This window comes from Antechinus flavipes, chromosome 5 (assembly GCF_016432865.1).
Source record: "Antechinus flavipes isolate AdamAnt ecotype Samford, QLD, Australia chromosome 5, AdamAnt_v2, whole genome shotgun sequence".
Lineage (NCBI taxonomy): Eukaryota > Metazoa > Chordata > Mammalia > Dasyuromorphia > Dasyuridae > Antechinus > Antechinus flavipes.
In genome coordinates, this window is record NC_067402.1 from 50809660 (window position 1) to 50835935 (window position 26276).

At 34.4% G+C, this 26276-nt stretch overlaps 1 protein-coding gene across 1 annotated transcript in view; it reads left to right on the plus strand.

Moving 5' to 3' along the window:
• Positions 1-26276, plus strand: part of OLAH (oleoyl-ACP hydrolase) — a 57039-nt gene that overhangs the window by 11466 nt on the left and 19297 nt on the right. The window contains exons 2-3 of the mRNA XM_052001648.1: positions 15728-15891; positions 19284-19414. Coding sequence (XP_051857608.1) covers positions 15860-15891; positions 19284-19414 — 163 coding nt within the window. The 5' untranslated portion in view covers positions 15728-15859. The remainder of the gene's footprint in view (positions 1-15727; positions 15892-19283; positions 19415-26276) is intronic.

The window sequence follows — 26276 nt, forward strand, 5'->3', positions numbered from 1 at the left end:
TAGAGCTTCAATGGGCCAGTCAAAGAAGTTCTTCAGAGTGAAGAAGCTACAAGTCGAGATTTCACCGGAATGACATGAAGAGTGGAGCTGGCTGGAGGCTGAAGAAAGCAGAGGCAGAGGCTGAAGGACAAAACCTTTGGATTTGGCGACATTCGGAGAGAGCTCTTGGAACCAAGCAGAGAGATAGGCCTCTAAGCTAACCGGGCTATATTGGAGATAATAAAAGATCTGAACTTTTATCACCTGGCTGCGTTTTGAGAAGAAAACGCTCACCACATTTTGGTGCCCAAACAGGGACCGATTCAGATCCATCTGAACTAGATCACAACACTTAATGATCACTTTGTCCTTCAAAAAGTAGAGAAAGTGATAACCTGAAATCTTACAGACAAGAAAGTGCTGGTTGCTAAAGTAAAAATGATGTGACTTTGGAGAGAGTGATATTTATATCATAAAATTTATAAATGTCTTTCCTTGATTGTTTTGTCACAAAGAAATTTTCTACTTGGTGTCACAGGAGGATTGTTGAAGGATTGAAATGATTTTGGTATAAAGAAAAAAATGTTTTTAAAAAAGATTTAATAATAGAAGAGAAAAAAGCTGATATTGTCTACCATATACCCTATATTTGGGAAGATCAGATTTCACAGATTTTTTATAAAAAAAGAATAAATACAATTTTGTAACTTAAATTTCAGAGGGGAAGTCAGACCAAAAAAAGATAAGTAGCATTCAAGAGTTAAATTACAAAGACATAAACAATTCAGAAAAAAAAATGAAAAGAGAACTATTTCGAGAGTAAAATATAGGTACATAGGCAACTCAGAAATTAGTGAGATAATATATGTAAAGTGCTTTGCTAACTTGAAATACTAAATAATTTTTTGTTTATGTTATACTTGTTATGTTATACTTGTGGACAAAAAAATGAGCTAAGACAACACAATTGAGTAGATTTGAAATTTGTTAAATGAATAGAAGCCAAAATGAGCCATTGTTAATTGTTTAACATTTTTATTAATGAGTTGCATAACTGGTTGGATGGGATGCTTATCATATTTACAGATGCTACCAACAGAGAAAAATAAATGAAAGATTAGAAGGTTAGTGTTCAAAAATATCTGGATAGATTGGAATCTAAGAAAATGAAAGTTAATAGGGATAAATGAAGATAGGGATAAATAATACATTGATTCAAAAAGTCAACTATGGAGATACAGTATGGGAAAGCATAGCCAAATAACAGTTCATCTGAAAAATATCTGGGGATTTTAGTGAACCAAAAGCTCAATATAAGTCAATACTGTGATATAGCAGCCAAAAACCAAATATGACTTTAAATTTTATTCAGAGAATCATAGAATGGTTAAAATAAAATAAAAAATTTAAGAAAAGGAAGATGATAGTACAAAAGCCAGTGTCTAAAGTAGTGTTTTCAGTTCTGTTTCAGTCATAGGAATGACATATGCAAAGCTGTACAACATCCAGAGGAAGGTTACTAGAATGGTGAAAGAGTCTTTGATAATGTCATATCAATCAAGTACTAAGAAAGAATTGATTGCCTTTCATATGTCAAGCATCACGTGAGTTATTGGCAATGTAGAGGCACAAATAAAATAGTCCCAAAGCTCAAGGAACTTACATTATATATGGAGAAACAATATGTACCATATAAGATGTTCACTCTAGTGAAGAGAAGATCTAAGGGGAATATATCAGTCTTAAAGCTTTTGATTAGCTGATGTGTGTAAATTTGACTTTTTCTATTTGGCCTCAAATAGCAGAATTAGGAGAATGATTTAGACTTTGTTTAAGGAGCAACTTTTTAAGTAATTAGAACTATCCAAAAGTTGAATGACTGACACAATAAATAATACTTTTCTTTCTTTCTTTCTTTCTTTCTTTTTTTCTCTCTCTCTTTCTTTCTTTCTGGCCCAGAGAGTGTTGTGAGCTGCACGTATATTTGATACCTTGATCTAAATCATTATTTTTTTCAAGGAACATTTTTATACTTTCATCTACATAAGTCTTGATTGTATCTTGATATTTTGAGTCCTATATATTTTGTGATTTTTTGTTTCAAGTGCAGAATTTTAAAATGTAATTAAATTTCATTTATTTTCATAAAAATCTATTTTCCTTCCACTTCCATCCTCCTTTACACTGTTAAAAGAAAAACAAAATCTTTATAACAGTCTTGCATACTCGAGCAAAACCAATTCTCATATCTTTCATATCACAAGGGAGAGACAGAGGAAAGGAGGAAAAGGGGAGAGGGAGAGGGAGAAAAAGAGGGAGAGGAAGAATGCAATCTGTACTCTAAATTCATCATTTCTATCAGAAGTTCAGTAGCATGTTTTGTCATAATTTCTCTGGAACTGTGGTTGGTCATTAGAGCTCCTAAGTCTGTTGTTCTTGTTTTTGTTGAGTTACTTCAGTTGTATCCAAATCTTCATGATCTCATTTGGATTTTTCTGTTGTTGTTGCAAAGATACTGAAGTAGTTTACCAATTCCTTCCCCAACTCATTTTACAGATTTTACAGGAAACTGAGGCAAATAAGGTTAAATGACTTGCCTGAAATCATATAGTCAATAAGAATCTTAGGCTAGATTTGAACACAGGTCCTCCTATTTACTTTGCCACCTAGCTGTCCACTTTATTATTATTATTATTATTTTACAATATTGTTGTTAATGCATAAATTGTTCTCCTGGCCCTATTAATTTTACTCTTCATTAGCTCCCAGAAACATTCCCAGCTTTCTCTGAAGATATTCCCTTCATCATTTCTTATAGCACAGTAGTAATTTATCACATTCATATACCATATCTTGCTCAGCCTTTCTCCAGCTAATAGGCATCCTTTCATTTCCTAATTCTCTGCTATTGCAAAAAGATACTCCCAATATTTTTGTACATTAATATTCTTTTCCTCTATCTTTGATTTTTTTAGGGATGTAGAACTAGTAGTGGTATCATTGAATTAAAGGATATGCAAAGCTCAAGAGCTTTTTGATGGGCTACAGCAGTGCACAATTTCCTCAAGATTGTATTAATATACCTGTTTTTCTACAACTCTTCCAGCATTCATTATTTTCTGTAATGACTGTGTATTTAAAATCAGCCAGAGTCAGGAATTCAGGTTAAGGGAAAAATCTTCAATCTTTATTGAAGTGAAGAGGTGAATAAGGATTGCGATAGCAATATGGGCAAGAAAGATTGCGATAGCAATATGGGCAAGAAAGATTGCGATAGCAATACGGGCAGCTGCGACAGGAAGCCAGCTAACAGAGGGAGATCTGAACTGAGAAAACCGTCACAATGGCAATGCAAACAGTCTGTCCTTCCCCTTCCTTTTCCACTCCCCTGCCTCCAACCACCAAAATCGTCATTTCCTATACAACACATCAGGACTTGCACAAAGAGTGGGTAGGGGCCATTCTTTTTCCAAGCTTATATATGAATAGAGTATGGTCCAATTACTATTTAGCCTCATGTGCTTGGGACCTCAGTGCATCAACTCAAGCCTCAGCCCATTACAATTTTCCTTTTTTTTTTTTTTGGTCAGTCTTGTCAATCCGATGGGTATGAGATAGAAGCTTCAAGTTATGTTAATTTGAATTTCTCTAATATTTAGTGATATGTGTTTCATATGGATATTGTTAACTCAGACTTATTCCTCTGGAAACTGCCTATTCATACCCTTTGACCATTTAACAATTGGAGAATAGATCTTATTCTTATAAATTTGAATCACTTCCCCTTACATCTTTTTCCCCACCGAGGTAATTGGGGTTAAATGACTTGAGCAAGGTCACCCAGCTAGGAAGTATTAAGTGTCTGAGATCTGACTTCAGGGCTGGTGCTCTATCCACTATGCCACCTAGCTGCCCCTACTTCTCCTTACATCTTAGGGAAAAGATCTTAAAGAAACTTGCTGCCAAGATTTTTCTCATTTGTCTGCTTATCTTCTAATTTTAGCTGATTTAGTTTTGTTTGGACAAAACCTTTTTAATTTTATATAATCAAAATTGTCCATTTAAATTTTTGTTATTCTTTTTACCTCTTTGGTCATGAACTCTTCTCCAGCCCTTAAATTTAACAGGTATTTTTTTTATTTTCTCCTCCAACTCATTTATGCTAACATTCTTTATGTCAAAGTCAGATATTTATTTGGAATTTATCTTCATTTGCAGAGCGAGTTGTTGATCAATACCTTGTTTTGTTTAGAGTGCTTTCTAGTTTTCTCAATAGTTTTTATTGAATAGTGAATTCTTGCTCCATTAATTGGATTATTTTTGTTTATCAAACAGTGGGTTACTACTACTGTGTTTGTTTGCTTCTGTATAATGTATGCCTAATCCGTTCCACTGAGCAACCTTTTTATTTCTTATCCAGTATCAAATAATTATTGTTTTATAGTATAATTTGAGGTCATATACAAATGAAGTTGTTTTTAAGGATGGGAAAGACTTAAACATATTAGTATGTAGCTAAGAGCCAGTTGAAAGGGAGAGATTAAAGAATGGTGAGGTAATCGACCAAACGGAAAGAGGATCATGGGTACAATTAGAAGGGATGACTTTGTTGAAGAGAAAGGCCACTTTATTATAGTCTGGAAGAGAGGCGGTAAAGAGAGTGAAAAGGTTCAAATGGATTAAAAACAGAATTGTAGGAGTGATACTCCACTCCCATAGATGAACTCATAAGTCCATTAAAGCAGTGAAATATAAGCCAATGTAATAGAGTTGCTAAATAGTCATTAATAATGATAAGTATGGAAAAGCCAAGAAAATAGGAAAAAAATATATACAAAATAATGCAAAGCAGAGAAAACAGAAGTAGACCAGTATATACATTGACTTCATCTATAGAATTTTCAAAAGGATATACTGGGGCAGCTAGGTGGTACAGTAGCATCCCTGAAGTCAGGAGGACCTGAATTCAAATGTGGTCTCAGACACTTAACACTTTCTAGCTGGGTGACCCTGCTCCATTTGCCTCAGCAAAAAGAAAAGAAAAAGGATATGCTTAAGCATAAAATGAGATTAGCCAGAGCTAATTTAGAGGGCATTACAATTATATTAAATTATGAGTGATAATTGCTCAAATGAGAAAGTAGATATAAAGTACTTTGTAGATATTGCTCAAATGAGATAGTAGATATAAAGTACTTTGTACGTTCTAAAGTGTTACATAAATGTTATATATTATTTTAAAAACATATATTCAATTCTGTTTTATGAGGCATATCAGTTCTAAAACTCACTACACTATTTAAACTGCACAATAAAAACCAGTTCTTATAGGGGAAATGGGTTAAAAACACTGCACTTTAAGCAGTAGACATTTCTTTTGTCTATCTAGTTCCATAATATAAATTTCTTTGTGCCTATTGTTCATGATATATCACAAGCTCTATTATTTCTTTTAAGATATTTTATTATTTCAAGCTTCTCCTTAATACTTATAGCTTTATTTTTGCATTCACCAGTTGGCATTTTGAATAATGATATTTAGACTTGTTTGGTATATTGAATTAGAAGTGCTATACACACATACATATATATATTTATGCATTTATATATACATACCCACATATTTACAAATGCTACAAAATAATGAAACAATCTTGTAGGCTCACATACAGGGTGAACTGAGATAGGTGATAGATATTTGAGGTGCATGTTTATGTATATTGTATGTTTTCTTATGCAAATCTGTTCAGCTGGGTACCATTTTCTTATTCATCCAGTAGTATTTGGGAAAGAAATCATGCATAAGCAAACATGAAATTCATATCATAATCAATTTGTTCCCCAATATGTTGAATAGTAACTTTGATAAATTCACTCATAGATTTTGTGTCCTCCTCCTCATTTATGATTAATTAAAAAACAACTCCACAGAAGGAATTAGTTATCCCAATTGGATTACCAATATTGCAATATTTCACTCCAGCCTATGGGGATGATTTCCTGTGTGCTATTTAAAGGAGCTTAACTGGTGATGAGAATCAGATCAGAGGCAATGCAGCATATTCTCAAAAGAATTTTCTTCCTATTTAAAGTTTGAGAAAAGTATAGTAAAATAGCATTCAAATCTTTTCTTTATATAAACACATTTCCCATGACAGTCCTATACCCTTTAAAGGCCTAGGGCCCTGGCAACTTAGCAAGTTTAAATGCCTTGAAGGTTATCTCTCCCTCCATAGGCACTGGAACAGATGGTACTTTGTAGAACAGTCATTATCTGGCACTCCCTTCCCACCCCCCCAATAGAGTGAAAGGAAACTTTATAATAGGATTAAATCTATTTAATCAGTTCAAGGAAGCTGTGTTTGCAGTGACAACAAAAGACCTAGGAGCTGGCATTTAGAGTATGTTTTCATAGATCTCTTCTAAATCAGCAGGCTACAATCAATTCAATGAAAAATATTTACCAATTAATAAATCTATGTACAAGACAAGGTGTGGACTTTAAATTAGGGATACTTACCATGTCTTCAAGGGGCTTTCCATATAGCCATCTTTTATTTGCTTATTAACTATTTCTTGGAGGGGGGCAGAGAAATGATTTGGCAATAAAGGCAATGCCTTAAGCAGATTGTTGTTTTTAACACACACATATCTAAAGGATTATTGAAAAGAATTGCTCTCTCCACTTAACCAACACAGAGAGAACTTTGAACCTGTTCTCATACTTCTTAAATTCTATCTTGTATTGTATACAGGTTCTTATGTGTATCTTTTAGGAGTTATTGGGGGAACTGAGCCATTTCTCATAAACTGAACATGCATTCTGATGATTGCATTTCAATATAAGTGGTTTCCTTATGTGTTTTATTAGATGGCTTTAAAAACATTGTTTGAAGAAGGCATCCATAAACATCATAATTCTAGCTTCACCAGCCTGCCAAAAGGGTCCCTGACGTAAAGTCTTCCACTTTTAATTTCTTTCCCTATATTTTATGATCCCTACTAAGATTTTGTAGACTCCCATAGTTTTATTTGTCTTTTTGTGAATTCTCTTAAATGTACTCATTCATAATCAAATGCAACAAATCTTAGAAGGTTCCCAGTCTCATCTAAGACAAACGCCCCAGGAAGATAACATCTTGTGTTACTATTAAGTAGCTATTGTTGCAACAATCACAACTCAGTTTTTCTTCCTCTAACACTTCATGGATGATATGCATATTATTATTTCTCGACTAATACTTGTGTGACATGCCTCTAGCAAAGACCCCAAAATCATTCTCTGGACTGGATCACTTACCCCAACTTGCCTTCTTGGGTTCCCAGAGAAGGACTACCATGTGATATATTCAAATTTTTTCAGAGTCATAGTGCAAACCTATTGTGGATGATATGCCCCTCTTGTTTACTACCATAACTCTCCACTACTGCTAATGTGTTTCCATTTACACAAATAGATATTCACAATAATATGTTCTACCTTAAACACAGCTATTTACTTAAACAACAAGAAGAAAAGAATAATAATAATAATAATAATAATAACACCCCAGGTACTAATTTAAGGCAGACATAAAAATAATAAGTACATGATACTCAATAAATAAACTTTATTTTTCCATCAATACAGTTAGTATCTTGCAGCAACAGTGAATACACATTTACAAAAGCTTACAAGGAGGCACATAAGTAAGGAAAAACTATTTTGCTTAGCATTACTCCCAACGCTAAAGCTATAAACTTGGTGGTTTCTTTTAATCTCAGAACATATCCATAAACATTTTTTTAAAACTAATATAGCTTCTTGTGTTGAACAGACAGGTTCAATTGTTAACACTGAATTGATTGGGCAGGTGATTCTGAGTTACTTCTCTGATTCTCTGCTGCAGAGCTATTCCTCTGCTCAACTGAACTTATTCCTCATTGTTATATCCATCATTTCCATCTTCAGGTTTTGCAAATGCCATATTTTAGCTTAGCACAGTGCCTGGCACGTAGTAGACATTTAATAAATGTGTTTTTTTAATTGATTCAGTTGAAGTGATATTGTGTTCTTTTAGAAAGAGAAGATAATCTTTATCTTAAAGTTAGCAAAATTCTCTCTGACACATTCTTTTGCAGGAGTTTTCTTCTTTCCTATCTATCAGTAATTACAGGTGCAATTATATAGAAAGAAAATTACAATTTCTTTAAAATAATTGTGAAATCAATCTCTTTACTTCTATTATATTTCTAGGTTTAAACTCAGAGTCCTCCCTGCAAATGACCCTACCCTTATAATTACTAACCAAATCTTATCTTCTGTCTCTGATCAGTAAATTATATTTGTCTTATAATTATGGGACAGTTATAGTATAAATATGTAATGAATATAAATATATGATATAAAATATGTCAAATAACATAAAATATTTTTTTAAATTGTCAACCTAGAAGTTCTTCAATTCTTCATCTATACATCACTAAATCATATTGTGTTTTCCCTCTAGGATTCTACAGCTTGTCACATTCAAATGTACATGAGCTATTTCAGAACTGTGAGTCAGATATCACTTTAATAACTGCTTCTCTTAGAATTCTGAGCAGATTTGTGGCCCCAGATAAGTGAACTTGTTGAGACAGACTTTATTTAACAACTGTTTTTCTCAGATGTAGACTTATGCCCCAGACAAATAAACTGCTAAGGGTCATTTTTTTAAAAATCATTTACTTATACCTGGAAGATAAGCAATTGCTTCTTCCTGAAAAGTCCAGTTTTCCCTCTTTAGCAAAAGAATATATCAATTACTTGGTGCTAAAGGTTCCACTCCACCTTTATTCTGTGTCACTTTATTCTACCTTCTAACTTCTTAACCAAGGTTATGATGCCCTTCCCCCTATTCAGTTCTTTTTTCCTTTTTTTTTCTTGATATCCTTCTATTTTTTTTCCCAAAAAAACCCCACTCCATTTTCCCTTAAAGCTTATAGAGTGGTGAGTTCATTACACCTCTTGTGTGTAAGACACTAGACTAGTCATTGGAATTGTAAAGATTAAAATTGTCTCTGCTGTTAAGGAACTCTCATTTCCTGAAAAGATGCAATATTTTCAACAGCACATTCCAATTAGAAGGAAAATCCTACTCAGCTTATATATAGGTCATATATGTGGTTTATATATGACCTATGTGTAATCTGAGTATGATTTTGTATGTGTGTGTAGCCTATATGTAGGTCAAGAATGATATGTTTGTGTGTGTATGTAGTCTTATGTATGTAGGCAACTGCATATTCTATGACCATCAAAATGTTAGAAATTTTCCTGTTCAATAATATTATTGTTTCTCAACTGCAATTCATTTCCTGGGATGTCTGAGCTCTTTTGGGGCCTTTTAGAAAAGGCCCAATTGTTATTCCATGTTTTCAAAATGAAAGTTGTAACAGGAATCAGGATTCCTGGCTCCAGCTACTCTCTTGGTGTCCTAGGAATATTTGTTCACTTGGTTTTGTACCATAGGAGATTAGAATAGAGAAGTAAATACAAAGTAACTTCATAAAGAGAGCCCTCGCTACTGGGGAGGCTAGAAAAAGCCTCATGCAGGAAATGGCCCCTGTGCAAGGATTTAAAATAAGAAACTAAGATGTGAAGAGCATCCAGACATAGAGGATATACGTGCAAAAAACCATCAATGGAACAGCTAGGAGGCCAGGTTGACTAGAATAGGAAGTAAGTGAAGAGAAAGGATAAGAAAAAGACTAAAAAGGCAAATGCCAGTTTTATTTTTGTCTAACCCTGTGATTTTATTGGTATAGGAATCCATGGGAAGGAAATTCCCTGCACTGACACAGTTATAATTTATAGGTGGCACAGTGGATAGAGTGCCAAGCCTGGAATCAGGAAGACTCATCTTTCTGGGTTCATATCTATCCTCAGATACTTACTAGCTGGGTGATTCTGAATGAGACACTTTTTACCTGTTTGCTTCAATTTTCTCATCTATAAAATGACCTGGAGAAGGAATTGACAAACCTCTCCAGTATTTTTGCCAAGAAAATCTCAAATGGGGTGAGGAAGGAAGGAAGGAAGAAAGGAAGGAAAGAAGGAAGGAAAAAAGGGAGGAAGGAAGGAAAGAAAAAAAAGGAAGAAAGAAGGAAGGAAGGAAGGAAAAAAGGGAAAAAGGAAGGAAGAAAAAAAGAAAATTTGTATTCAGATAATTCTTCAGATAAGGCACTGAAACTTTAAGTGATTTGCTGCTGGTCACACAAGCAGGTTTTGTCCATATAGCTTTTACCTTACCTAGACTTATTAAAAACTAATTTTTTTGGGGGGGGGAGGGGTAGCTAGGTGATGCAGTAGATAGAGCACCAGCCTCAAGTCAGGAGGACCTGAGTTCAAATGTGATCTCAGACACTTAATACTTCACACTTCCTAGCAGTGTGACCCTTGATAAGTTACTTAACCCCAATTGCCTCAACAACAACACAAATCAGGAACTAATTTTTGGAGGTAACCTGACATAAGGATGGTTTTCAATGGAAACTTGAAGCAAGTTTCTTGATGATTCCTGGCACTTAAATAAATACCTATTTGAGGTTATTAGTTGTTTAACATGATTTTCAACTATGATTTCTATTTTTTTTCATTTTTTCCCATAGCAACATATAAAGATCAGCCACTTTCAGAAGCACTTGCTGATTTAGAGAATCTTAGTAATGTTTCAAGCAAAACTTGGCATAATACTAACCACCCTGTGTGTTTGTAAGTTCAAAGAATGTTCTTTGCTTTGTTAGTTGTCCATCTTAAATTTGGGAACTCTCACCTATTCATATAAATAACAAATAAATAACAGTTAGCATTTATAGAACTTTAAAAATTTGTACTATGCTTTCCAAATATCATCTCATTTGATCCTGGAAGCTAGGTGCTAAACATTATCCCAATTTTACAGATAAGGAAACTGAGGCAAATAGAGGCTTAAATAACTTACTCAGAATCACATGACTACTATTCAGATTTGAATTCAAGTCCTCTTCATTCTATATACTTTGTCATCTGGCTACCCAAATAACTCTTCAATATTCAACATAAACACAGCGTTAACATCATAACATTCAACATTCACATATCTGCTGCTAGATGAACTATGGCCATCACTATTGTCTTTCAGCACTGGATTTATCATCCCATATTCCTGTAAAGTGGAAATACACTGAAGGGGACATCAGGAGATTTAGGTCCTACCCATAGCTCCAGTATGATTATAAAAGTTGTTTACTGATCATCTGGATTACTTACATAGAAGCTGTCACAGGTGGCTGCCAGACAATTCAGTGGATCTCTGATTCCTGCTATGTAGTCTAGGATAGTGTCCAGACTATTCAGTGGATCCCCACAAAGACCAGGTAAAAGTTGCATGGTAATTATAGATATCAGACAAAGGGAGGAGTAGCTATAGAGCATCATGCACACATCATTGTGGTTTTGGTTAAAGTTTTGGTTTACTGCTCAGTACTGAGCTGAGTTCCAGAGCCTGGGTGCAAGTCCAGTGCAAGTAGTTAGATGTTCAGATACTCAGGGCCGACTTTTGTGCTGGTCAGTTTGAATAGATTATTTGCTGGACATTATCTGTGTAATTGCTTTTATTCCCTTGGTAGATTGAGAAGTTTGGAGAGTAATCATTTTAAAATTGCAGGAGAGAGCTCCTAAGACTTTAGAGTAATTCTAGGAACTCACTCCTTTCTGAAATATCTTAGTAAGTTTTGGGGTACCACTCTGTAGAATTTGTGTTAAGTAAAATTAGGATTAAATTTTATAAAGTTTTTAATAAGTAAAATGGTATTTAGATATTTCTCCTGAAGAATAAGACATATCGTTTCATTGTTATAGAAAAATGAAAGAAGGTAGCTAGTTTGAAATTAATCCCAAAATGAAGAAAGAAAAAAAAATAGGTAAACCAATCTCTTCTTTAACATTTCAGCCTTATCCTGTTTTGTTTATAATCTTTGCCTGCCCATCTCTAAACAAATTAAACTTTTTTATTGGCAACATTCTGCTATGGGGTCCCTCCTTGAGATTACAGCAATCATCATATTGGAGGAGGATCATATCAGTGAGAAAGATCTTAATAATGTTAAAAAGAAATTTTTTCCTTGTAACATCCTGTCTCTCCCTACATCCCTTTTGCCTTATTAGAAAAGGAAAGTATGGTCTCTTTAATCAACAAGAGATGCAAGATAGGGGTTGTTTTTACTGTAAAACAAACACAAATCCCTGGTTACTAGAAGATAGAATGCAAAATGAAGATTAGAGTAGATGCTGAAAAAAGTGAAAAGTGCCTCAGAAAGTGTTGAGAGACTTCTATAACCTAATCACTCATCATGGCATGGCTTCAGGGAAGTTTAGTAGAAGAGATGGCACAAGGAGGGAGATATTCAGTAAACCTCTCAGCCTTTCCCACTTCCCTCCACCAGTCATGACTATTTCTCAATTGTGAGGAATTACTAATAATACCATTCCTCTTCTTCCTTTTTGTTGAAGGGATTAGTGCCTTTTATCCCTTTATTCTGGTCCCAAAGCCCCTAGTTATTTACTAGGATGTGATCTGCTCCACAAATTATAGATCACTATGTCATTTGACCTAAAGGGAACCCTTTTCCTTGTGCCTTTTGTCCCCGACACCCTGCATCTCTGAAAGTGTTCCTTGTAACTCCCCTAGGTCAGAGATCCTTTCCCTCTTTTTGTTAACCCTGGCATATGCTGAACACTATATTATTATTATTTCTTTAATTGAATGTAATTGTTCCATACCTGGTAATTGCATAGTAATTTTAAAATGCCAAAATTATTGAAATCAAAGATTTTTATATGTGATAATTTGGAAATGCAATTGATGTCACCTAAAGTTTTGTTTCATGTTTTAAACATATGATAATGTTTGTGTTTCTAAAATTGTATTTCTAAATTCTCTTATATGGTGAAATTTGAAAGATCATTATAATAGAAATGCTATTAGAGAAAACTTCCCTTTTTAATCTGAATGCTGTTATACATTAATTGAGCTTTTAAAAGAATGTAATTAAAAAATAGATACTTAGAAAATATTAATATTTAATGAGATATATTTTGTTATAAAAACAGATTAAAATAATATTTACCATGACAGTAAATTTTCATTTGAAAGTCTTAGCTGTTATCAAAGAGTATAGGGTGGTTTAAAGATATAGCTTCCACATATTAATGATGAGTCAACTATTAGGTATTTACTGTATGTCTGAAGCCCCAGAATATGGATAGTTTTAATTTATGAGTAAAAGATTAATAAAATGTTAATTGTTAGAGAAACAGGAAAGATATTCAATTGCTAAATTGTGGTTAGTGAAATTTGCTACTAAAGGTAAAATTCCTGGGACTATAATTTACTATTATTTTGAGCTTTGATTATAGCGAGGGAAAGTTTTATGAACTGTCATGAAGTCAATAGTAGAAAATTGCATGTGTTGCAATCTGGGAACTGCTAAAGGTGGATGTCTGTTGTCTGTATCTGGGAAAAGTTTGGGGACAACTTAGGCACAACCTGGATAGGATCCTTCCAACTCCATTTCCCCTTTGTGCTATTTCTTTTCTGAAAAGGAAAATTCCCACTATTTAATTCTGAGCCTTGCCCTATAACTATATGATTGCCCTATGACTATATGATGAATTGTATCTGAATCCATTCTTGAAATCAAACAAGAGCTAAGGCTTATGTTATAACTATGTCTCTCCCCTCTTCTTTTTTTTCTTTTAAAGCAAATTTCTATAATCAAGAAGTTTTATAAGTACAATACTAAATTTATTAAATAATAGATTGATAGTGGAACATCTCTGCGTTACTATAATAGGATGCAAGTATGAACATCTTATAATTTTAGCCTATATTTGTGGTCAAATTATAATATAGGGACAACATCCTCCAAGGAAGGAAATGATTAGATAAAGTAATAAAGATATAATGTGAACATTTTCCAGCTAAATGGAACAATAAATGTTGAGAAAAGCAACAGGATTAGACTGTTTTGTCTACAATATACATATGTATATAACTGGCTTTCAGATTCATTTATCAGAGAAATTCAGACTTTGAATATGTTTTAGTAATAAATTCTCAAAATTGGATTAAGGATTTGTTAACTAAGGATTAAGAATTTTACACATAAATTGTATTGATAATGGCAAATAAAGTAAAATTATTTTCCCATTTGGAAAGCATCTGTCTGATAATTTTAAAAAGCAGAATAGGCCATAAGTGAACATCTTAAGAAAAAAGCTTTAGGACCAGGTGGATTCACAAGTAAATTATATTAAAGATTTAAAGATCAATTTATTCTGATATTATATGTTATTTGGAATAATAAGCAAAAGGGGGATCCTATCCTACCAAACTCCTTTTGAAAATATATGAATAAATGGATTTTTCTTAAATTAAAACCATCAGAGAACATTATTTATCAGAGGCATAAGCTATAAGCCTTCCTAGTAAAATCAGAAGTGAAACAAGGATGCCCTTGTCATCAATATTGATCAATATTGTATTGGAAATCCTAACAATAGCAATAAGAGAAGAAAAAGAAATAGAAGGAATCAAAATAAAGAAGGCGATAACAAAAGTATCTCTTTTTGCAAACAATATAATTCACCAACATTCTTATATATCACAAATGAACTTTACAAGAAGAGATAATAAGAGATAACTCATTTAAAATATTACTAGAAAGTATAAAATACCTGGAAGTATATATGCTAAAAACAAAACAAAACAGGAACCATGTCAGATTTAAATAATTGGATAAATATGAATTATTCATGTTTAGGCAGAGTCAATATAAATATTAGTGACTTGTCCGGATGGTACAATCTAAGCAAAATTAAGAAGCCACACTTGAAAGAAGACCTTCCTGACTGCAGCTACCTTTCTATCCACAACATCACCCCAATTCTGTTTTTTTTTTTTTAATTTGCTTTTGTTGTAAATTTGAAAATAAAGAAACTGGAAGAACTGGAAAATTGAGAGGCTAGAAATATATAATTTAGATTGGAATATTCATAACTCAAGACTGGCCTCTTCTTGTTCCATTTGAGAATTTGAGCATTTTCCAAGGCATTTGGCTACAAGGGAGTTTAGATTTTTGATTTGAAAAGTTTTACATTTTTCTTTCTCTAGACACACATCTAAGAATTTTTGATGAGATATAATATTAAATGCCAGTAGAAAGATACAATGGTCTATGTCAGAAATGTAGCTTCCATAATGGAAGTCAGTTACACAATTGACTTCCTTTAGGTATATATGTCGATTAGTGTCATCATGGAGTGACAGGGAGGAGAGTGAGATGGGAAGAAGACTTGTTTGAACTGACATAGACTGATATTAAACACTGTACACAATAGTTCCAAGAATGAATGGAGAACGAACATAATAACAACAAAAAAAGAAAATGAATCTTGTATAATTATAATGTTCAAGCTTGGCCCTGAAGAAGAAAGAAGAAAATAAACAGAAGGAGGAGTATGTATGTGAAATATTACATATGTTGTCAAACTTTAGTTGGTCATATTAATTTAGCTGAAATGCTATCTCTTTTTTTTTTTCATTGCAGGGGATAGCTAGCTGTCTGTGGATAGGCAAAGGGATATAACTGGAAATGAAGGTGATGTCAAAACAGAAGCTAGCTATGAAAAATAGTAATGTAGTTACTTTTAATGTAGTTTCTAACCTACTTCTCATTCTTGTAGGTGTTGAAGCGATGGTAAGAGCATCCAGAAGAGTGTTTCATCTGTTCAATCGTGTTTGAAGTGTTAAAAGTGAGAGACAGAGATACTTGTGGTATCAAGTGGCCATTACTCTGACCTTCGATTCTGTATAGCATGGCGAGCAACAAATCAGTTGAGGAAATGGGGTAGGTCACCATCATGAATTAAGATCTCCTTGTACTCAGAACTATTGCTTGTTCTTTTCATATGCATAAAGCATTTCTACCCCAGTTACTTCAAAGATGTATTTCTTTCAAAGTTATTTCTTCTAGATGCCAATGATAGATTTAAATAACCTCATCACAATATTCTGTGCCAAGGAGTCAGGTTGAACAGTCCAGAATATTATCAAAATACCTGGAATGTGTATTTGCTTTACGTGAAATTTTACCACTTGAATTGATTTTGAAGTAAATTGTTCAATAGTTTCAAAGATGATGAAAGTGCTCAAAAGAAAGGGTAAGGGTAAGACAATATATTTATCCAAATCTATCCAGTTTAACAAGCATTTATGAAGCCCTTGCTAAGGGTAAAGTGGGGCAAGGTGATGGCACAGTAGATAAAGCACTGGGTTTGGGATCAGAAAATTGATCCTCATGTGTTCAAATCTAGCCTCAGACACTTATCAGCTGTGTGACATAGGGCAAGTCATTTAACCTTGTTTGCCTTCAAAACTGTAAAATGAGCTGGGAAAGGAAATGGCAAACCACTCCAATATCTTTGCCAAGAAAACCACAAATGGAGTCACAAAGAATCAGAGATAACTGAAATGACTCAACAGTAATGTGTAAAGTACTGAAACAGAACAAACACCATCCTCTGCTCTAAAGAATTACTATTCTGCTGGTGGAAATCCACCATGTCCAGAGATAGGGATAGTCAATCACTTATTAAGCACTTACTATGTACTAGATCTTTTTGCTGTTCTTTTGGGATATAAGGAAAGATAAAAATTAATCTGCTTTCAGGGAGCTTATAGTCTAATGGGGTGACAGTATATATACAAAAAAGAGACACACAGATATGTACAAACAAGATCTCTACAGAATAAGTTAGAAATAATCTACAAAAGGAAGGCAATAGTATTAAGAAAGAAGAGGAAAGGCTTTTTGCAGAAAGTGGGATTTTACCTAAGACTTGATGGAAACCAAGAAATTTGGAGGGGGGGTCAAGATGGGAAGGGAGATACTTGCTGGCCTGAGAGAAAGTTTGCAAAAATGCATGGAATCAGAAGATGGAGTAGTATCATTGTGCAAGACATAGTGAGGAAATCAGTGTCATTAGATCACAGTGTGTGTGTGTGTGTGTGTGTGTGTGTGTGTGTGTGTGTGTGTGTGTTGGGTGGAAGGTATTTAGGGGAAGGGGAATGACACGTTATTCTTCAATTCCCTCCTTTTTTCAGAATTATTGATTTTTTAGGAAATGGCACCAATAACTGGGGAATCGGCAAAGGCCTGTATAGAAAATGGTGCTTGAACTTGGTGGAAATTGAATGTTCTAAGAAGCAGGGAGAGGAGAGAGAAATGAGGAGAGAATACAGTCCAGGAAAGCAAATGCACTACAATGGGAAGTGGAGTACCATATGTGAAAAACAGTGAGGCGGGGTGGACGGGATCTTAGAGTATATGAAAGAGAGTAATATAGAAGTCCTGGAAAGATAGATTGGGGTCAGGTTGTAAAGGTCTTTAAATGCCATCAAGAGGAGTTTATATTTGATCCTAGTTAGATAACCAAAATATTTATCTATGAACAAATCAAAATGAGCAGTTTGATATTATTCTACTAGCATATAAGCTCCTCATGGGCAGGGGTTACTTTTGTTCTTCTTTATATACCCAGCATCTAGGATAGGACCTTGTATATAGTAGGCCCTTAATTCATTCATTCATTTTATTGATGTTCTCTACATAAAATTAAGTTAATCAGTCAACTAGGTTTTGTTAAATACTTTCTACATGCCAAACACATATTCTGGCTCTGGAGAAACAATTAGGATGAAGGAAGCAATTATTACCGAATTGAGCTGAATTGTTACACCATGTGTTATGATATAAGTTCTATTATAATAGATCAACAACAGTAGGACCAAGAGTCTTAAGAACCAACAGTGTAGATCCTCTTTAAATTATTGGTAGAACAGCTTAAATGTCATTCCTTGATAAAATGAGGATTCCTGATCTAAAGAGTGAACAACAATGTTATTTTGCCCTTTCCTAGAAATATCATTTCACAGTCTAAAGGCCAAAACTCAGAAAACTCAAATATTTAGTTTAGTATAACTAAGTTATACTTGAGTTAAACTTTAGTATAGATTCAACTGGAAATGGACAAAACCTGATCTTAGTTCATTCATTATTGAGAGACAATAATAGGAAAATAATAACTATTAATAATAATGACTAAGATTTATATGTCTCATTTTAGCCTTATATCAGTTATAAGATAGGGACTGCAAATATTATCCCCATGTTACAGATGAATAAGCTAAGGTGAAGTGAAGCGCTTTTGGCCATAATCACACTGTCAAACTAGATGATGTTGTAAATAGGAGTCCACCTGCTCTCTCCTGACTTCCAGTCTAGTATTCTTCACTGCCTTTTACAAATTTAGAAATAAGTCAGATAGATTCTCATTATGGTTTCATTGAACAAGAGATAATCTTGAAAACGTACATATGCTCTGACTCATTTATTGCTCTCAAGTTAATTTTGGGGTGATGGAGATGTGCTAAATGTCTAAAGGATTTCCTTCTGATTTAAAAACAAAAGTTGAAATCATGATAATTCTTTTTTAAAATTAATCAATAACCAATATACAATTAAATGCCTAAAACATAATAATAATAATAGTTAACATTTCTTTAGCATTCACTATGTGCCACTGTGCTAAGCTGTTTGTAAATATCTCGTTCGATTCTTACAACAACCTTAGGAAGGAGGTGCTATTAGTGCCCCATTTTATAGATGAGGGAACTGAGAGAGACAAGGATCAAATGGCTTAACAGGATCACACATGTAATAGATATCTGAGGTCTCAAGTCTACTTGACTTCAGGCCCAGAATGCTGCACATTGCCACCTAGCTGCTACTTGCTAGAAGAACAAATAAAAAAAAAAAAAAATGAACTAAGCCTTGAGTTTGCAGTTTGCCGCTTAAGGAAATAAGAATAAATGTGGAGTGATTTGAAAGCAGGCATTATCAGCTAGGGGAATCAGAAACAGACTCTTCTAAGAGATGTCCTCTGCACCTTTGCTTTGAAGGAAAGTAGGGAGTCTAAGAAGATGGAGTGGGGTTGGGGGAGGGCAGTTCCAGTTCCTCATGCCAGTTCCAGGCATGAGAAACAAGTGCTGATGAAAAACAGAAGTTGGAACTGAACTGGCTTTTATGAGCAATAACACCTGGGTCAAGATGACTAGCAGATATTTTGTACTTTATAAAATCTTCTCATGGGAAATTGGATCAATATGAGGAATCTGTTTAACAAACAAGTGATTATCTTGATTTCTTTGATAATTAATATTGTTAATGCTCTCTCCCAGGACAAAACGTGTTGTGAATTGCTTATACAGACACCCCGAAGCAAGTTTTAAGCTGATTTGCTTCCCGTGGGCAGGAGGAGGATCTAACCATTTTGCAAAATGGGGCAAACATTTTCATCATTCAATAGAAGGTTAGTAATTTATCGTTGTATTGTTCGCTGTTTCTGAAACTGGTAGTGTAATATCAGGGAAACTGAGGTGAGTAGAGACTGATTTAATTTTAAAATGGAGAATTTAATAAGCTAGCTGACCAAATGGGAATATGTTTCCAAAGCATTCAGTGCAGGGAAACTGAGGCACAGAGTTTATATAGGATTGTAATTAGCAAAGCAAGCAGGTGATAACAGAAGCAAAAAGAACACAGTTAGGTAATTTCCTTATTTATCATCAGACAGTTGCTATACAAGAAAAATGTTTTTTCACAGTCTAAAGCAGTAACAGGATGCATACAATGGTGGGAATGGGTTTAAGGGGATCTTTCAGGTCAGTATTTTTGGAGAACAATAACTGATTCTATCTGTAGAAGCACCTTACAGGTGTGATGCCCAAGTAAGCAGAACAAAAATAGGCAAGGTCACTCTATGGTCATGCTTGTCACTTTGATCTAATGTGTAAGCAGCTAAGTTCAGGTTCTCATGAAAAACTTACAGGGTCTTTTTTGATTCAAAAGTAGCATGGGCATGATATTAATGTGAAAGGTGGCAAAAAACCCTCCTCGAAGCCATCAGTTAATAAGCATTCATCAAGTGCCTGACACAGTGCCCTCAAAAAGGAAGCGCCACCTTTCAGGAAGAACTCACCAATGGGAGCAGGAGGCTTTAGGGATTGAAGGGTCTTCCAGAGTGAGGAGGCATCCGAAGCATTTTCATCAAGATTGGCTGATTGAGCCAATGGATCCAGAAGAGGAATAAAGGAGGGCTGGCCTGGACACTTCCTCAAAAATGGAAGTCAAATTGTTAAGTTTTCAGTTTTAACAAGATGACACGGAGTGCATGATTTTTTTCCTTCCCTCTGATAAAGTTTCCTGTTTCTGTGACAATATTTAGTTCAATTCACAAAGTTTTTTTTTTTTTAACAAATTTTCTTACACATTCACAAAGTTTTTTTTACAATTGTTTGCATAGAGGACATTATGCTAGGTGTTGAGAAAAGTACAAAGTTTAAATAAGACATACTGCCCTCATGGAACTTATTAGTCTAGCGGGGGGAGGGGTGTGTGTGTGTGTGAAACTTACACTGATGACCATATTTTTAAAGAAATATGTAATAAATGGAGAGGCAGAGTAGCATTCTGGGAAAAGCCAAATGATTAGAATTGCTGTTGTTTAGTCATGTCTGCTTCTTCATGCTTCCCATTTAATGTTCTCTTGACGGAGATACTGGACAGGTTTGCTATTTCCTTCTCCACCTCATTTTACAGCTGAGGAAACTGAGGCAAACATAGTTAAGTGATTTGCCTCGATGGTTATTTCTCCTTTGTTCTCAGAGAGGACTAACAACATTGGGATGTTTTTCACTTGCAAATGAATTGGATTTAAGAGAGGTAGGGCTGTGCAAAGTCTCACTGTCTCCTCCAGAATCACACAACTAGTAAATATCTGAAGCTGGATTTTAACTCAGAAAGATCAGTCTTTCTGACTCCAGGCCCAGAACTCTATGCATTGTACCATTCTGCTGCCCTGAGGAGTTTAAACCCTAATTTAGCCATTTACTATCTGTGTGACCTTGGACAAGCCCTTCACCATCTCAAAACCTCAGATTCCCTATCTGCAAAAGGAATAAGTTGGACTGGATTATCTCTAACATCCCTTTTAATTTTAAATACTCTGTTTTAAAATGCTCTAATATGTGTGTTAGAGAAGTAACACAATAAAATGGTCTATGGGTTCTGAAGAGGGAAGAGTTTATTACTGACTTAAGCTGGAGGGGTTTTTGAAGCAAGTAAATATTCAGGACTTATGAAGACAGAACCATCAGTGTTTGGTAACTAGTTGAACAGAAGGGATAACAGAGAGAAAAGGGGTTGAAATAACTTTCACAATTTGGCTAGGGAGTCTGAATGATTTATGGGAACTTGTGGACTAAATAATGACCTCAGAAAGAGGAAGGAGCGGGTTTAGGGGGAAGACAACTAAACTCAGTACTAGATATTTTCAATTTTGTCAGTGCCAGGTGGGCATTCAAGTACATGATACAGTTGGAGAAGTGGACATTGAGCTCAAAGCTGAGATTAGAGCTAGATGTTTGTAAACATCTGTACCAAAGTAATCAGAAAAGCCATGAGAGTAAATGAGATTGCCAAAGGAGAGGAAAGGAAATAAGGTCAGGGACAAAACCTTGGAAAAATAGCTATTTTAGGGGATTGGAAAGAGGAGAGAGGAACAATAAAAAAAAAAGAACCAGAAATGTAAGAGGCCAATCAGAAGAAGGTGATTGAGATCATTGGCTGTTCATCATAGGAACTGGAGCAGTAATTCTTTGATATCAGGGATGCTAGATTGGGGAAACTTCGATCAGTACAGATAAACACCTTCTTGGTCTTAAGTGCTAAAAAGTCTGACTTCAGCCAATTTATTACAAATGTGGCTCTGAATCCAAGTCTCTATGGCGCCAAAGCTGGCTCTCTCTGGCATGGAGGCCCTAGGAACATCATAAAAGCAGAAATCATTTAGAATTTGAACCGGCTTTAGATATCTTAGTTGAACCATTTAACAGATAAGGGAAATGGCTTTAGTTCACATGAATAGCAATCAGGGCAAAAGAGAGTCCAAATGCAGCTCAGATGTGCAAGTGAACAATCCAATGCTGTACAAGGGTCAGAGAAGATGAAACCTGACCAAAAGCTATAGGACCTGGTAATGAGACAGATGATAACATATTGAAGTGCTGTTTCAGCAATGTGGAGAGGCAGAAGCCAGACTGCAAAAGGTCTAAGAGAGTAAGAAGGAGAGAAGTATAGGGAGCATTTTTTCTATATTTAAATTTTGTTTTATTTAATCAAAACAATTCTTTCACTCAAAGATCAGAGACCAAGAAATTTTGAAATTCTGGCCCTCAAGGGAAGGAAGTAGAATAAAAATCAAGTAGATTTAGTTTCAGGCTTCAAAAATAATTTTTTAAAAAATCATCTATTTGGAATAGAGTTAAAATGGCAGGGAAAAAGCAGGGACTAGCCTGAGCTCTCCCCCAAACTCCTCCAAAGACTTTACAAGTTTGGTAGGAGACTCTGGGGTGAGAATGGAGTACAATCCAGCCAGGCTATACCAGTGTATACTAGGCCCCAGTGAACCAGGAATAGACCCCAGCAAACCAGAGCCAGATCTTGGAACAACTGAATCAACAGTGCCAGCAGTTGCTTCTGGAGCTCTCAGCTCACAGCTAGTAAGGGAGTTGAATAGACATTACAGGGGTCTCTTTGCTTTGACCAAACTTGGATCTAGGTCTCAGTCCAGAGCAAGAAGGGGCACTAGCATACCAGAGCTTATGGCCATAGGGAAGCAGAAATACTTCTCACAGTTCCAGGGGCAGAAAAGAATGCTTCTATTCACTCAAAAACCAGAGTACAGACCAGGAAAGTAGTAAACACAACTCTATTTAGATCATACCATCTTGGAAAAACTGAAAATTTACAGGTCCCTAGAAGTTTCTCTGAAACAAGCTGCACAAAACCCCTGAATGTTGGGAGAGTACACTCTCTATGTTAGAAATAAATTCCTAAGACAAGAAATGTTTTAGAAACAAATTCCCAAAAGACAAGAAATGAGGCTGGAAAATGAGCAAGCAACAGGAAAAAAATCTAACTATAGAGAGATACTATAGTGGCAAGGAAGATCAAAAACACATTCCAAAAAAAGCAAAATCAAAACTCCTACATTCAAAGCCTCAAAGAAAAATGTGAATTGGTCTCAGACTGTGGAAGAGCTCAAAAAGGATTTTAAAAATCAAGTAAGAGAGACAGAGGAAAAATTTGGGAAGAGAAATGAGAGTCATGTATACATGTACACACTACACATACACACGCCATGAAAAAGAGTCAACGGCTTGGTAAAGGAGGTACACAAAAAATACGATAGAAAATAACACCTTAAAAAACAGACTAGACCAAATAGAAAAAGAGGTACAAAAAAAAATCCAGTGAGGAGAAAAATACCTTGAAAAACAGATTTGACTAAATGGGAAAAAATATGTAAAAAATTCATTGTAGAGAACTCCTTAAAAAGCAGAATTGGTCAAATGGAAAAAGAGGTATAAAAAAGAACTTCTTTAAAAGTACAATTAGCCAAATGGAAAAGGAGGTACAAAAACTCACTGAAGAAGATAATTCCTTAAAAATTAGAATTGAGCAAGTGGAAACTAATGACTCTTTGAGATATCAAGCAAGAAACAATCAGACAAAATCAAAATAATGAAAAAAAATAGAAAATAATGTGAAATATTTCATGGGAACAAGAAGTGACCTGGAAAATAGATCTGGGAAAGATAATTTAAAAATCACTGGACTACCTGAAAGCCATGATGAAAGAAAAAAAAAGAGCCTAGATATCATTTTTCAAGAAATTATTGAGGAAAACTGCCCTAATATTTTAGAACCAGAAAATAAAATAGAAATTGAAAGAATCTATAAATTATCTTCTAAAAGAGATCCTAAAACAAAAACTCCTAGCCAAAAAACTAGCCAAATTTCAGAGCTCCCAGGTCAAGGAAAAAATATTGAAAGTAGCCAAAAAGAAAAAATTCAAGTATCAGGGAGCCACAGTCAATACAGCACAAGATTTAACAGCTTCTATATTAAAGGAGCAGAAGGCTTGGAATATGATATTCCAGAGGACAAGAATCACTTACTTAGCAAAACTGAATATAATCTTTCAGGAAGAAAATGGGCATTCAAAGAAACAGAAATTTTTCATGCATTCCTGATAAAAAAAGACCAAAGCTGAATAGAAAAGTTGACTTTTAAATACAAGACTCAAGAGAAGCATAAAAATATAAATAGGAAAATGAAATCTTAAGGGATTTAATAAGATTGAACTGTTTATATTCCTATATAGAAAAGTGACATGTAACTCATAAGAAGTTTCTCATTATTAGGCCAGAAGGGATGGTCTTTTTTTAAAAATTTAAATTAAGGAGTGAGAAAGTAATATAGTGGAGAAAGGGAAAGGAAGTGGTGGAATGGGGTAGATTATCTCACATAAAAGAGGAAAGGAAGAGTTTTTATAGTACATAAAAAAGATGGAATTTGCTCAGAGAGGGAAAAAATACACACTCAGTTGGGAGTAGAAATCTATCTTAACTTACAGGAAAATAGGAAGGGAAGGAAATAAGACAAGAAGTGACATTGCTCATAGAAGAGAGGGTGGATTGGGGGAGTAATAGAAGCAAAACCCTTTTGAGGAGGGATAAAGTGAAAGGAAGGAGAAAATAGAATAAATGGGATAAATGTTTTGAAGGGAAATAACTATGAAAAAAATATGAAGCAACTTTCTCTGTTAAAGGTCTCATTTCTCAAATATATAGAGAAATGAGTCAAATTTATGAAAAATAAGATTCATTCCTCAATTGACAAATGATCAAAAAAATATAAAGCTAATTTTCAGGTACCATCTCATATCTCTTAGATTAGCTAATAAGGTAAAAGAGAAGAATGACAAATGTTAGAAAAAATGTGGGAAAATGGAAACACTAAAGTACTGTTGGGAAAATTGTGCACTGACTCAACCATTATGTAGAGCAATTTGGAACTATGCCTAAATATTTATAGCACTTTTTTTCTGGTGGTAGAGAATTGGACACTGAAGGGATGCCCATCAGTAGAGGAATGGCTGAATCGTTCTGGTATATGATTGTGAAGGAATACTATTGTGATGTAAGAAATGATAAGTTAGATGCTCTCAGAAAAACCTGGAAAGACTTACATTATTAATACAAAGTGAAATAAAAAGAATTAAGAGATTATTGTAGACAGAATTCGCAATATTGTAAGATGATCAAGTGTGGATAACTTTGCTATTCTCAGCAAAACAATAATTCAAGACAACTCTGAAGGATTTAGGATGAAAATGCTTATTCATCTGATGAAAACATGAAAAAATGAAAAAACAATATGCATAATTTCATAGAGGATTTTAAAAATAGACTATCTTTATGGACATTAAACTGACAAAGAGAACAAAGATCTCTTTTTGTATTTAGTTTATTAATTGTTAAAGGCATTTGACTCAATAAAACAAAATATGGCCTGGAAGGCTCTCCTCAACGTATCTCTTATGCATATATTAAAATCATGTTAGATGAGATCATGGAAATGTAATAAATGTGTCCAATAATTTGCTTACCAAGCATTGACATCAAGTGAGATGAAAAACAAAATATAAGCTAATGAAAGATGCAAAATGTCCACCCAGACTTTAAATAAAAACAACTTCAATTCCAAAAAAAGAGAGAGAAATGCTATCTATCCCCAGAGAAAGAACTGATCGAGTCTAAATACAGGTTGAAGCAACCTTTGTTTTTTACTTTCTTTATATTTCTTAGAGTTTTATTTTGGTTTATGTTTTTTTTTACATGACTAATGAGGAAATATATTTTGTGTGACTTATACATATATAATCTTTATCAAATTATCTGCCCTCTTAATAAGAGGGCTGGAGAGAGAGGGAGAGAATTTGGAACTCAGTTTTTAAAATGAATGTTGAAATTTGCTTTTACATTGTAATTGGGGAAAAACAAAATACTCAATTTAAAAAATCATCTATCTGCTTTCCTGGAAGAAAAAGCTGAAAAGAGGTTTTCTCTGAGATCCAACCTTGTATAAAATTGTGAAGTAGGCAAATGTGTCTTTAGCACTTGTCCAGCCTGCTCTTCTTCATCTTGTGAATGTCTCTCTTTCCACCTTCCCTCCAATCCCACTCTGGTCCCCCATGAATCTAATGATCAAAGGGGAATTGGAGGATCATAGGTGTTTATAGAAGTCTTTTTCAAAAAGTATATATA